This window comes from Pan paniscus, chromosome 12 (assembly GCF_029289425.2).
Source record: "Pan paniscus chromosome 12, NHGRI_mPanPan1-v2.0_pri, whole genome shotgun sequence".
In the NCBI taxonomy this organism is placed as follows: domain Eukaryota; kingdom Metazoa; phylum Chordata; class Mammalia; order Primates; family Hominidae; genus Pan; species Pan paniscus.
The window spans coordinates 39,220,374-39,235,528 of NC_073261.2; the positions used below are offsets into that span (position 1 = coordinate 39,220,374).

General features: G+C 42.4%; 1 protein-coding gene across 1 annotated transcript in view; it reads right to left on the bottom strand.

The window, feature by feature from the left end:
• Positions 1-14,151, bottom strand: part of SMYD1 (SET and MYND domain containing 1) — a 45,199-nt gene extending 31,048 nt beyond the window's left edge. Inside the window, exon 1 of the mRNA XM_003805855.4 lies at positions 13,936-14,151. Within this exon, the coding sequence (XP_003805903.1) occupies positions 13,936-14,072 (137 nt within the window). The 5' untranslated portion in view covers positions 14,073-14,151. The remainder of the gene's footprint in view (positions 1-13,935) is intronic.
• Positions 14,152-15,155: the final 1,004 nt, after the last annotated feature.

Consider the following 15,155-nt stretch of genomic DNA (forward strand, 5'->3'; position numbering starts at 1 on the left):
ATCTTGTCTCCTGGCCAAACACAGGTAAGAGCTTAGGTGTCAACACTTCACAATTATGGTGCCCAGAACAGAGTATGCTATTCAGATGTGGTGCCATGTACACTTGCCGGATCTCCACATTATGCTTCCATTAGTTTCTTTAGTGAAAACCTCACATTAATTTAGGGTCAAATGGCCGGGTGCAGTGGCTCACACCTGTAATCCCAGCACTGTGGGAAGCCGAGGTGCGCAGATCACCTGAGGTCAGGAGTTTGAGAACAGCCTGGCCAACATGGTAAAACCCTGTCTCTACTAAAAATACAGAAATTAGTTGGGCATGGTGGGGCATGCCTGTAATCCCAGCTACTCGGGAGTCTGAAGCAGGAGAATCGCTTGAACCCAGGGACAGAGGGTGCAGTGAGCCGAGATCGTGCCACAGCAATCCAGCCTGGGTGACAGATCAAGACTCTGTCTCAAAAAAAAAAAAGAAAAAATTAGGGTCAAATTACAAATATAGTCAGTAGAACCTCCCAAGCTTTCTCAAAGGTGCTGCAGTCAAGACAGAGTTTCCACTCTGTTTGTCTAGACAGAATTGCATTTTCTAGACATCTTTATGGAGGTATGATTGACATACAACAAGTGTTAAAAAATAACACTTTGATAGGTTCTGACATATGCATCTACCCACAGAACCATCATCACAATCAAGATAATGAACATATCCGGGCCGGGCGCGGTGGCTCACACCTGTAATCCCAGCACTTTGGGAGGCCAAGGCAGGTGGATCATCTGAGGTCAGGAGTTCAAGACTAGCCTGGCCAACATGGCAAAACCCCGTCCCTACTAAAAATACAAAAATTAGTTGGGCGTGGTGACGGGCACCTGTAGTCCCAGCTACTCTGGAGGCTGAGGCAGGAGAATCGCTTGAACCAGGGAGGCAGAGGTTGCAATGAGCCAAGACTGTACCACTGCACTCCAGCCTGGGCAACACAGTGAGACTCCATCTCGAAAAAAAAAAATTAAATAATGAATATATCCATCAGCCCAAAAGCTCCTTTGTGACACTGAATTTTTTAACTTGGAGTCTTCACCTTTATCCCTAACTGATGATTTTCAAGGTAGCATTCCAAAACATCAAGGTCATTTTGAATTTTCTTCTGTCATCTTTTATATTGGTATGCTAACCTCTGAGTCATCTGCAAATTTCAGAGTATGTCTTAGGTTAGGAACGAGGAAGGAAGAGCAGATGTCCACCTCTGGGGCATCAGGGCTCAGACCAGGAATACAAACCCAAGGCAGGAGAGAAAGGGAGGAGAGCCAGGAGGTGGTCTGGAGAGGGAACAGTTAGACGCAAGCACAATCATGCTGTCTGTCCCTTGTAACCTGCCACTTGTAACTCCATGCCTGTCTGTTCCAAGGTCGTCCATCAGAGAGCGACCCCACACCAGAACTGCTCTCATATTTTACACCCAAATTGACATTTTAGAATAGCCTAGTACAATATCCTCCATCTTTTTATTCATATACATATATTCACACATTCATATTTCATGTATACACTAATATGTGTGCCTACCAAACAAAAACATTACACTTCACAATTCTCTGTTTTATTGTTTTAAATTTCAAACACAAATGAAAATTCCAGGTGATCACCTAGGTAATCACCTAGGTGAACACTTAGAACAACAAATTTTGAGTCTTCATCTTTATAATCACTGCTTATTTCTAATCTACTTAAAAATGTGGGAATATGTGGTATCACAAGGATTGGAGACATAGACTGTGGCCAACACAACCTGGAACAACTCTGAAGCTTAAGAATTTACCCTCACAATGAACACATGTAGTTGAGTCCACATGGCTGACTGTATAACCAAAGGTCCTCAGAATTAACTTCCAGGCAGAATACAATGTTTATTAAAAGATATGTAATTTTAAAATGTGCTAAAATGAGGTTTACCCAAGAGCAGTTTTTCAGAACTTAGACCCTTATGGATTTTGGGGTGAGGAGAAGTATTTTATCCTTGACGTTGTTTAGAATTGCTGGTACATGGTGGTAACAAAAAACAGATTGACTTTTATTGTTTTTTGTTTTTTCTTTTGAGATGGAGTCACACTCTGTAGCCCAGGCTGGAGTGCAATGACATGATCTCGGCTCACTGCAACCTCCGCCTCCTGGGTTCAAGCGATTCTCCTGCCTCAGCCTCCCGAGTAGCTGGGATTACAGGCACCCGCCACCACGCCTGGCTAATTTTTGTATTTTTTAGTAGAGACGGGTTTTCACCATGTTGGTCAGGCTAGTCTGGAACTCCTGACCTCGTGATCTGCCCACCTTGGCCTCCCAAAGTGCTGGGATTATTGTTTTTAAATTCTGTGCAAAGACCCCTTACTCAATGACCTTATTGCAGACATCAGGGATGGACCCCTTGCACAACCCTGTCCTTACTTAGTCCACGCTGCTTGTGGGGTTTATTACGGCAAGTTTTCCTAGCCTGGCTCCAACAGAAAGAATATGTCTGGCCTGGCATTTGCCTCCAAGCTCCCATTAACTAACTTAATACACTTCTAATAGGGCCTGATTATAGAATAATCTATCTGCTATTATCTGTAGCCATATTATGTCCCTAAGAATAAATTCCAGTGGCATGACCCTCATGTTCTCAAAGTCACTAATAACCACTGTGACCAGGAGAAGGCTGGAGACAGAGCCTTCAGCTGCTCCAAAGCAGCCTTCACCCAAGATTGGGTGACAGGGAGAACATTACACTTACATAATCATTTTATCAGGCCTTGGATCAATTCATGTTATCTCATGAGATTCTTTGCTATCAAAGAATTCCTGTTATCTCATGAGATTCTTTGCTGTAATAAACTTCGAATACTTTTCATAAAAAGAAAATGTGATCAATGATTTCTTTTCCCATGGTGAACTTGGATGGGTTCCAAATATGAACCACCAAATAGTTCCTCCAGGATCACAGATCTGTTTTATATCCCATTCTGTAATTTTGCTAGGGCCTAGAGCCAAGTTTTAAAAGCCGGTGAAACCCAGGAAGCATTAAGTTATCGTTCTTAAATTTAGGTTTCCTTTGGGATGAAGCTGAGCTTCTCTCTATGCCCTCGGCTGCTGGTAGGGCTTAGCCGCAAGGCTGGAGCTGGGGAGAAGGAGGATGCAGAGTCAGGCTTTTGGAACTTCAGTGTGCACACACAACACCAGCAATCTTGTTAAAACTCAGGTTCTGATTTAGTATGTGGGGTGGGGGCTGGGATTCTGCATTTCTAACAAGCTCCCAGGCAATACTGATGCTTCAACTTTGAGTAGCAAGAATTTTTTTGTTTTCTTTCAAATGTAGTCTGAAATTTTTTTTAAGCCTGTCCCTCTGGTTCCCATCTCCCCTCATTGGCATGGGGTTGGGTATTATGGAAGGTCAAACCTAGAGTTGGTCAGAGCTGGGTTCTACTCCTGACTCCAATATCTACTGGCTGTGTGACCTGGAGCAAGTCCCCTAACTTCTCCAAGCTTTTGTTTCCTTATGTGAAAATGGGAATAGCAACACCTAGATCTTGCTATCTTTTAGACTACTGACCAGTACTTTTGAATGAAATATACTTACTATTTTAAAAAATTCAAGCAAGATGAAAATTACAAGAAGTTCTGAAATCTCACCACTCTCGTAGTGATTTTAGAGTTAAAAGAAATAACATGTGTAAGATGGTCAGCACAGAGCCTGGCACTGGATAAGTACTCAGTGGACATCAGCCCGGGCCGCCCATCCTGCCTGTCACTCAGAGAGGGCTGGGCCAGGTTGATCGCTGAGCTCCTCTCACCCCCAGCACCAGCTCATTCCAGGCAGCTGCCAGAGAGGAAGACAGCCCAGCTACACGAGAACATCATATGGGGACAAGGGCACTCCCCTGACAGAAATGCCCATCCTGGTCGGGCATGGTGCCTCATGCCTGTAATCCCAGCACTTTGGGAGGCCGAGGCGGGTGGGTCACCTGAGGTCAGGTGTTTGAGACCAGCCTGGCCAACATAGTGAAACCCCGTCTCTACTAAAAATACAAAAAATTAGCCAGGCGTGGTGGCGGGCACCTGTAATCCCAGTTACTAGGGAGGCTGAGGCAGGAGAATCGCTTGAACCTGGGAGGCGGAGTTTGCAGTGAGCCGAGATCACGCCACGGCACTCTAGCCTGGGTGACAATGTGAGACTCCGTCTCAAAAAAAAAAAAAAAAAGAAATGCCCACCCCTCCCCTGCCTTACTGCCCCTAGTGCAGGAGAGTGTCCAAATAACATGAAGTCCTAAAGCCACTTTTTGGATTCCGAGAAAGAGCATTTGTCCCAGGCAGGCTTAGCTGGGTGACCTTCAGCAAGTCTCGTTTCTCCCGAGTCTTACATTCCTATTCACACAAGAAGGTATCAACTCCCACTTACACAGCACTTTGCCATTTCAAAGAGATGTTTTTAGTGATTCGTTTTTTAAAAAATCTTCACAGCAACCCTTTAGACTGGCCGAGATCATTATCCTCACAGGGATATTATTCTCTTAAGGGTCCCTGACGCCGGACGCTGCTCCCAGCACAGAAGGCGGGCGGATGCAGCTACAAGGCCCACCTGCTTGGCCTGCAGCCTTGAATGTGCCCTGCTCCAGCAGCTGGTCCCCTCTCACTCTGCTCTGCAGCCCTGCTGGACTCTGTGATCTGTCAGAGTGAAGAGGGCTGGAAGGGCAGCTGCTGCTCAGCTCCTTGTATGGAAATAGTTGCTCACGGACAGATAAATGCAAAGACAAGGTGCCTGCATGGTGGGCAAGCCCTCCAAAAACTCAGCCAGAGAGGACTGGACCAACAGTTCAACAGTTCTGTCTTTCAGGGCTGCTTACAAACTCCCAGCCTGCCAGAAGGTCTCTCCTCAAAAATTAGAGGGAAGTGTCTTTTTTTTTTTTTTTTTTTTTTTTTTTTTTTTTTTTTTGAGACAGGGTCTTTCTCTGTCCTCCAGGCTGGAATGCAATGGCATAATCACTGCTTATTGCAGCCTCAAACTCCTGGGCCTAAGCGACCCTCCCACCTTAGCCTCCCAAGTAGCTGGGACTACAGGCACATGCCACCACGCTTGGCTTGTTTTTATTTTTATTTTTTTGTAGAGATGGAATTTCATTATGTTGCCCAGGCTGGTCTCAAACTCTTGAGCTCAAGCGATCCGCCTGCCTCAGCTTCCCAAAATGCTGGGATTACAGGCGTGAGCCTGCTGTGCCCAGCCTGGGGTAGGTGTCTTAAAGAACATCCCATCCCTCAAGTACCCAGATAACTTCACAATATTTTAAATTCTTTTTCTCATTCCTTCTTCTTTTCTTCTTTCCCTCTGTCTTTCCTTCCCTCCCTGCTTCATTCTGCAAGTATTTATTGAGAATCTGTTATGTGCATTGAGCTAGGTAATAGAGGGCCTTAAAAGATAAAGGAAGGCCGAGCGCGGTGGCTCACGTCTGTAATCCCAGCACTTTGGGAGGCCGAGGCAGGCGGATCACAAAGTCAGAAGATCGAGAACATCCTGGCCAACACGGCGAAACCCCGTCTCTACTAAAAACAAACAAAAAACAATTAGCTGGGCGTGGTGGCGGGCGCCTGTAGTCCCAGCTACTCGGGAAGCTGAGGCAGGAGAATCGCGTGAACCCAGGAGGCGGAGCTTGCAGTGAGCCGAAATCACGCCACTGCACTCCAGCCTGGGCGACAGAGCGAGACTCTGTCTCAAAAACAAAAAAGATAAAGGAAATACCGACTTTGCCTTCAAGCAGTCCCCAGGCTGGGATGGGACATAAACACATATAAACAAGGCAGGACCCACATTCCACAAGCATGGTAACTTGCTGTAAGTTTCGAGGAAGAGAGACTACTTCAACTGAGGTAGGAGAGGCAATCTAGAAAGGCATCACCTGCGAGATGAGGAGGCATTGTTCTGACCTCGAGAGATAGGCTGAGTTTGTACTCAGAGAAGGTTGAGGTCTTCCAGAAAGAGGCACTCATAGGCATATGTGTCGGTGCGGGGGTGTAAATATAGGAGACAGAGTTAGCCGTTGGATGAGATCATGAGATTCATGTTTGCACTGACTATTAAATACCTTGACATAAGAAGTCAGTGGGGGCCGGGGTAGTGGCTTACACCTGTAATCCCAGAATTTTGGGAGGCTGAGGCAGGAGGATCACTTGAGCCCAGGAGTTTGAGACCAGCTTGGGCAAAATAGTGAGACCACTGCCTCTACAAAAAACAAAAATAAAAAGTAGCCAGCCATGGTGGCAGGCACCTGTAGTCCCAGCTACTCCAGAGGCTGAGGTGGGAGGATGGCTTGGGCCCAGCAGGTAGAGGCTGCAATGAGCCATGATTGTGCCATGACACTCCAACTTGACCAACAGAGTGAGACCCTATCTCAAAAAAAAAAAAAAAAGAATTAAAAGGTACTGTTTCCTTGGATCAAGCCTGGAGATTGCCAATTTATTTTTAACATCCCTTTTTTTATTAAAACACCAATTCTCAAGATTTTCTCTGCCACAGCTTACACACCCTACTAAGACCTGTATACATTTCCATGGCCTAGCTGAAGCACCCCCCTCAATTCATGTTCAGAACACATCCTGGGATGCGAGTGGGTAAAGATAGCATCATTATGGGGACAACCTGCCATTTGATCTAATCCATCTTTAAAAGGCAATCATTCTCAGACTTCTGGATTTAAGAATTATTGAGCAATATTTAGCAATACAGCTCACAACAGGTTGTGTAACATGTCGAAATGTCTTGCCTCTGCAGCTAAAAGTGCCAAATGAAAAGCAGAATTCTAAGTCGACTGTGGTTATTCTCAACATCCAATGCAAACATTTAAGGCTGTCACTTGAATAGTTTAGCACTTACTCATTTTCTGAACTAATTGTTCCGGAATTTCTCTAATCCTTTTATTAAATTATTTCCATTTATAGCAACATTTATCCCCCAATAACCAACCACCAGCTGTTATCAGATTAAAGGCCACATGTGTGTTTGTGTGTCTGCCAGGGCTGATCCTGCCATTCCCACATGCTCACACAGAATTACACTGACTAAACCCCACCGGCTCTGCCGCACCTAAGAAAGCTCATAACTGGTTCCATTTTCAAAAAAAGCCTGGTTGACAGTAATTTATTTACAAATACTCAACTTTTTCTCATGTTCCCCACTATCTTTTTCCCTATATACACACTATATATACATAATCTCCGGGTCACTTTCAACTTTGTAACCAGAATAATTTAGAGACTGCTCAAGTTTTTATTTAAAGAACTTTAAAAAAAAAAATCCACTAACTGTCCTTGCTCCTTCTTAACATATTTTGTGATGAATTGGATCAATCTAGAAAATTCCTATTCATTGGGGTAGACTGAATAATAGCCCTCCAAAAATTGTCAATGTCCTAATCCCCAGAACTTATAAATAGATTACATTACATGGCAGAGGAACTTTGCATGAGTGATTAAGTTAAAGACCTTGAGACAAGGACAGTATCCCAAATTTCCTAGGTGGGCCTAATGTAATTGCAAGTCCTTATAAGAGGAGGCAGGAGGTCAGCAGGGAACAAGATGTTACACTGCTGGCTTTAAAGATTCAGGAAGGGGGCCATGAGCCAAGGAATGTGGGCAGCCTCAAGAAGACAGAGATAGCAAAGAAACAGAAGTGTCATCCTGTTTTAGACTTCTAACCTCCAGAACTATAAGATAATAAACTTGTGTTGTTTTCAGCCATTGAAGTTACAGTAGTTTGTGACAGCAGCAAAGGGAACTAAAGGCCAGGTGCCTAGGGGCTCACGCCTGTAATCCCAGCACTTTTGGAGGCTGAGGCAGGCAAATCTCTTGAGGTCAGTAGTTTGAGACCAGCCTTGGCAACATAGTGAAACCCCATCTTCTTTCCCTCTCTCTTTCTCTCTCTTTCCTTCCCTCCCTGATTCTTTCCACAAGTATTTATTGAGCATCTGTTATGTGCATCGAGCTAGGTAATAGAGGGGAGAACTAGACATAAAGGAGTAATAAACAAATGAGTTATGCATATACTTAAAAATTGAGGGCATCAAAAGAAAACAACAATTCATAAAAGAACAAATGTTAAAAAACTTTCACTTCTCTAATAATAAAAAATTTAAGTTAAAACAATACTAAAAAAAGTTTTAACAGATTAAGTTGACAAACATGAAAAAGTGAAATAGTTTTCTGTGTTGGCCAGTATTGGGATGAGGAGACAACCCCTGTGCTGCTAGTAGAAAAATGTATGATCTCCTTTGGTGAGGTAATTTGGAAATCTATATCAAAAGCCTTAAAAACGTATTTTGAATTCAAAATTTATACTTGTAGGAATTTGTCTTTAATACATAATCAGAGATATATGGGAAGATCTACTAGGAAAAAGAAGAGCACACCCTTGATCTCCAAAACATAGCATCTACAAATTAGTTCAGCCCTTGTAGAAAGCAGCCTGGAGAGTTCTCAAAAAACTAAAACTAGAATTACCATTCGACCCAGCAATCCCATTACTGAATATCTACCTGAAGGAAAATAAATTATTCTACCAAAAACACACCTGCACTCATATGTTTATCACAGCACTATCCACAGTAGCAAGGACATGGAAACAACCCAGGTGCCCATCAATGGTGGACTGTATAAAGAAAACCTGGTGCATATATACCCTGTAATACTACACAGCTGTTAAAAAAGAACAAAATCACGTCCTTTGCAGCAATATGGGTGCAACTGGAGGCCATTCTCCTAAGCAAATTAATGCAGAAACAGAAAACCAAATAACATGTTTTCATTTTGAAGTGGGAGATAAACATTGGGTACATATAGACACAAAAATGTGAACAATAAACACTGGAGATTCCAAAAGGGGAGAGGGAGGGAGAGGGTGAAGAATTGAAAAGCTACCTATAGGGTACCATGTTCACTACCTGGGCAAGCAGATTATTAGAAGCCCAAACCTCAGCATCACACAATATGCCCATGTAGCAAACCTGCACATGTACCCCCAAAATCTAAAATGAAAATAAAAACTAATATATGGCATCTAATTAAATTAATATACAAGTCAACAAAAAGAATACTATGCAGCCATTAAAATGGTGTAGAAGGATATTAATGGTTTGAAAGTTGTTCACAACATATTAGGAAGTAAATAAAACAGGTTACAAAATAATCCAACTTTTTTGAGAGAAAAAGTGTATACAACTTAATTACATTGAACCTGAAATTATTAAATGCACCATTTTTATTCACTACTAAGAAATAAAAAAAAAATCTGCCAATTAAACCATAATGAGCCATAGATTTTAGGATACATTATGATTTCAGAGAAGTTAAAATATGTATTCTGGAATTGATAAATATAGCATATTATGTATGTCCCATTTTCCCTCCATTCTGAAATAAACTTCTTTTCCCATATTTTAATATCCAGAATTTAGGGACATTTTGTGTCTTACAATCAAAGCATATATTTAATGTAGTGTTTCTGCCAGGCGCAGTGGCTCACGCCTGTAATCCTAGCACTTTGGGAGGCCAAGGCCGGCAGATCACTTGAGGCCGGGAGTTCGAGACCAGCCTGGGCAACAGGGTGAAACCCTGTCTCTACTAAAAATACAAAAATTAGCTGGGTGTGGTGGCATGCGCCTGTAGTCCCAGCTACTCGGGAGGCTGAGGCAGGAGAATCACTTGAGCCCAGGTGGCAGAGGTTGCAGTGAGCCGAGATCTCACCACTACACTCCAGCCTGGCTGACAGAGCAAGATTTCATCTCAAAAAATAAAAATAATAATAATAATAATGTAGTATTTCTTCCAGGACCCCCACCCCACCTATAACTCATCAGAATCAAGAAAATATTTTATATGCATTGTATTTGCATCAGAAAACAAGGAGGATATACACCAGAATGTTAATAGCTGGATTTTTTTTTTTTCCAAATGGTAAGATTGCAGAGAATTATTATTTTCTTCCTTAACAACAACAACAAAACCCAGCATTGCGAATTCCCAGTTTGGCCCCATGCTATGTAGAAGCTAGGAGGATCACTTGGGCTAAGGTACCACAGAGCTCCCACTCACTTTCCCCCTGAGAACTGGAAACTCTCAGAGTGGAGAGTTAAAGGGGCAGAGAGCAACTTTTACCCACTCATGCATCACCCCCGGTATCTCAACTACCATAAAATACTGTGTCCAAAAAAGGCAACCCCTTGGTAACGGTACTTCACTCCCTTCCAGCACCCAACCACAACACCTAAGAGGATGGCAAATAGACTTCATTTTTAAATGCTAGTTCTCATTGATTGGTAGTAGCCCCCTGGAGGACCTGCTGGAAGGGATTCTGAGGCCAAGTTGGAGTTCAGGAGGAAGGTGTGCCTGATTGATTAGTCATGCCTAGCACTTAATCCAAGTGCTACATAATAGCTAGGCCTGAAAGAATTTTCCCAGCTTTATTCTTGCTCTCTTACCTTCAAGAAGAGTACCTGCTTTTCCAACCATCAAAGGTGAAGAGATCCTAACCAGACTAAGGACCATAATTTAAGGGCCTGGATTGTTACTGTTAATGCTAAACAAAGCCCATTCTAACAAAGACACAATTCAGGTTTACAAACCAGCATTTCACAGTATGGCATTATATTTTAAAGCCAAATAACACATATATTACTGGCCTAGTAATTACACTTCTGTGATACACACCTCATGTATCTGCTTTCCAAGAGATAGGAGCAAAAATGTTCATAGCAACCATTCACAGGAGAATGGAAAAATAAATTTGGTACACAGACACACACAAAGTTTATTCATTTTATTACTTTCACAAAACCATACAGATGAATAATAAACATTTCAGTGAAAGAAACAAGTGGCATAAAACCACATATAATATTGTACCTTTGTTTAAAAGATCAAAAACAAAACATAACTAAATTATACATTGTTTAGAAATATGTGACTGTGATAAAACTATTACGTTTTTTTTTTTTTTTGAGAAATAGTCTTGCTCTGTCACCCAGGCTAGAGTGCAGTGGCATGATCTTGGCTCATTGCAACCTCTGCCTCCCGGGTTTAAGCGATTCTCTCACCTCAGCCTTCTGAGTAGCTGGGATTACAAGCACCTGCCATCATGCCTGGCTAATTTTCGTATTTTTGTAGAGACAGAGTTTCACCATGTTGGCCAGGCTAGTCCTGAACTCCTGACTTCAGGTGATCCGCCCTCCTGGGTCTCCCAAAGTGCTGGGAATACAGACATGAGCCACCACACCCGGCCAAAACTATTATTTAAAAGGCAGTAGAATATACAACACAAAACCTAGGATAATTACCTTTGGAGCAGGCATGCGACAGGATAGAGAAGATGTAACATATTGGAATATTCTAGTTAAGTTGGTTTGGTGTTGATTTATTGCTATGCTTTATATAATATATGTTAGAATATATACAATATAACATATAATATATATGTTAGAATATATAATACACACTGTTTGAAAGAATTAATTTTCATTGAATGCAGTGCTCAACTAAAAATAAAATCTTTCTCCACATTTGTGTGGAAGAGTAGGAAAGCCTGTCTTGCAGTAAGATGGATTAAAACAAGCCAGTTTTGTACAGTGACTTTTGTGGGTGACTCAGTCCCACCTCTGCAATCAAGTTTCTCATCTATGGTGGCTGAGCCTCACCAGGAGCCTAAAATGCATAAAACTTTCCTTTAATGCCTCTTTGGGCTGTCTCTGGTATAACCAAAGAAAGCACAGCTCCCTCATCTATGCAGTGACAAGTTTGGGTAAAGCATTTTTTGAAAAAAAACTATCTCTTTTAGATTTTTTTTCAATCATTTTAAACGTCATTTATACCAATTATCCCACTTTTATTACCATTGTAAAAATAATATATGATTTTATGTAGCATTTATCTGCAATGTATATGAAGGTGTTTTTATAGTTGTTACTTCAAATGAATGACAAATTATTTATAATAACAAAAACAGAAAGAATCCAAATGGCCAGTCATCAGCAGGTAATAGAAGAAGACGTAGCCCTTAAGTACTATGTCTCTGAAGAGTGTATAATAGCACAGAAGATGTCAAAATTATTAAATGAAAAAGCATAATAGCTTGTATAATGAGTATATTACAGCCAAATGAAACCTATGTTTTAAAACAAACCGAAAACAGATACCCAACATGTTAAGAGTGGTTATCGCTGTGTGATGTCTTATCTTTCTAAATTTTCTAAAATGACAATGCCTTGCTTTTATAATGGAATGAAAGCCCATTCAACTTTAACCTTCTTGAAATGGAACTGATTGGCTAGATTGACTTTGGGGAATTGGAAGCAGCAAATGGAGATGTTCTTCACAAGGCCAGGCAGTAACTCACTGGCAGCACCAGAATTAGTGTTGACAGTCCCTGTGTTTCTGGGTTGTTTTCACTCTGAATCCAGCTGGCTCCCTAACTGTACTCACCCCTCCCCTGACACATACACATACACACACACAGATTAATGAAATAAGACAAGCTCCCCCTGAAAAAGTCACCTCAGCCCCTTATTTTCCTCAAGTGGTGGTGAGCCATATGCCCCAGTTCACACCCTTTTCCCTGAAGGTCTTAGTGGGCAGGAAGACAAGAGAATGTGAATACTAATCAAGTTATCTGTGGGAAGCAGTGCCCTTTCCCAGGGTGGTCAGTGCAGCCAGCCAACCACAAAGCCTAGGTTATCAGACTCAAACCACATAGATGTCAAGCAGGTCACCCCAACCTTGATCTCAGAAAATATTGACAATTTAATGTAATCACCATGTAGGTTTGTTTAAAATGAAGATTTATTACTAATTTAAAAGCTTGGTAGTCTAGTGTGGCCAAGGTCGTGAGGAAGCGGGAATGTAAATTTAATAGAGCCTGTTTGGAGAGCCTATAAAACTGAAAACATCACATCCTACGGCCCAGCAATTCCTCTTCTAGTCCTGTGCCCTGGAGAACAATCGAACATATGTACAGGTAGACACGATCAAGGATTTTCATTTTATTTCACGAAAAATTAAAAACTACCAATTGTCTCTCAATAGGGGAATGGATAAATAAAATGTCATATATTTATAGGATGAAATACTTAAAATTAAGATTGATGATTCATATGGCATATGAATCTATATGGATAGCTCTATAAAGGAAATAGATCTTTGGAATTTAAAAGAAGTATCTATAGATTTAAAGTTCCTGCAAGGATAGACATCAAAAACGTGTTGTTTAGGGAAAAGAGTGAGTTCTAAAATGACATCTGAAGTATGACACCATTTCTGTAAAAAAAAAAAAAAAACAGACAAACTACAGCCATCCATCTTGATAAGTGCAGATATATGTATGTAATAGCACAGGAACATTCTAGAAGGAAATACATTGAAATAATAGCAGGGGTAATATCTGAGGAAAGACAGAGGGGACTGGGATTGGGTGATACTCAGATTTTTCAAGGGAAAGTGGATTCCTGGGTTATTCATAATTATAAATATATAAATAGTTCATAATTTTTAAAGTCTCAGCAATTACTTTATCTGGTAATGTATTTATAATAAAAAGAAAGCCGAAAATATAGAGCTTTCTGTCGGAAAATGTTTCCCACAGCACCACACCCACCTTTCCACTCCCAGCACACCCTCTCAGCCAAGTTGGCCAGTGTTGGGAGAAAGTGCCCCCGAAGCCTTTGCTCACCTTCACCACCCTTCTAGGAGCCACAGCAAATCACAGTGGCAATGATCCCTTGCAGAAAAATTTATGCCAGAAAAATTAGCTCTCAGAAGTGCCATTTTGTTGAAAAAAGAGCACATGAATTTTATCCCTTCCCCTGATGATTTTTGAGAGCAAAGTATTTTAGAGTTTGGCCCCAGCCAAACCAACAGGAGAGAAGGCAACTCCCCACATTTCATACCTGTCAAAAACCACTGCGGAATAAGCCCGCTCAGCAAAGATGATATCTGCAGCCCAGAACTCCTTGGTGGCCTTCAGACCCCTTCCTTTGCCCTCAGCGATGAAGACCTCCACGTTCTCCATTCTCCCTATTGTCATCTCAGAGTCTGTCAGGCCAGCGCGGCAGTTATTTAACACTGAGCCAAGTCTCTTGTCATTGCTATTTCAGCACCTTCAGCATCCCAAAGAGCAAGACTATAAATGGACAAGCCACCTCCCCTTCCCTACTCGCTCTCAGCTACTGGGCCCTCACCTCCCCCTCTGCTACTTTTCCTGGAGGTGGGGATGGGACAGACAAGAGAACAAGTGAACTGGGAAGGGTTTCATTCATCACCCAGCAAAGCCGACAGAACAGAAAATGACCATGGGTTAATATGGGATAGGGCCTGAAAAGTTTTGAGAGGTTCCATTGCAAGCAGAAGCTATCTGTATGTGCTAAGTTCTGAACTGCAACAATCCTGTTCGGCTTTAGATGGAGTAGGGAACATTTGGTCAGGAGGGTATTTTTAGCAGCCAGATGCCTCTGTCAATCAAAAGCAGACAGCTGGAATGGTCCAAGAGAAACAAGGTGATATTTGCTGCTCTGGGACCCTTCAGCTGTCAGGCTTGCACTTTCTCAAGTGAGATGGGCCCTTGCCCCAACCTTTTCAGTCTCTCTCCCAAGGGTGGACTGTTTAGCAGCAGAAGCTAAACTGAGGGCTGGGCACGGTGGCTCACGCCTGTAATCCCCACCTTGGGAGGCCGAGGCACATGGATCATCTGAGGTCAGGAGTTCAAGACCAGCCTGACCAACATGGTGAAACCCCGTCTCTACCAAAAATACAAAAATTAGCTGGGCGTGGTGGCGGGCACCTGTAATCCCAGCTACTGAGAAGGCTGAGGCAGGAGAATTGCTTGAACCTGGGAGGCAGAGGTTGCAGTGAGCCGAGATCGCGCCATTGCACTCCAGCCTGGGCGACAGAGTGGGACTCCGTCTCAACAAAAAATTAATAAATAAATAAATAAGAAGAAACTAAACTGAGCCCTTGGCATATACATAACAGTACTATTTAGGCTCCAAGGGGGCATTTTTCCTCTCCAGTATCACCTGGGGCTCCTACAGCACCCCTACTCCACAGCATGGAATTCCCTGTTCTTAGCACTGCTGGTGATGCTGGTATGCTGGAGGCAGGCTGGATACAG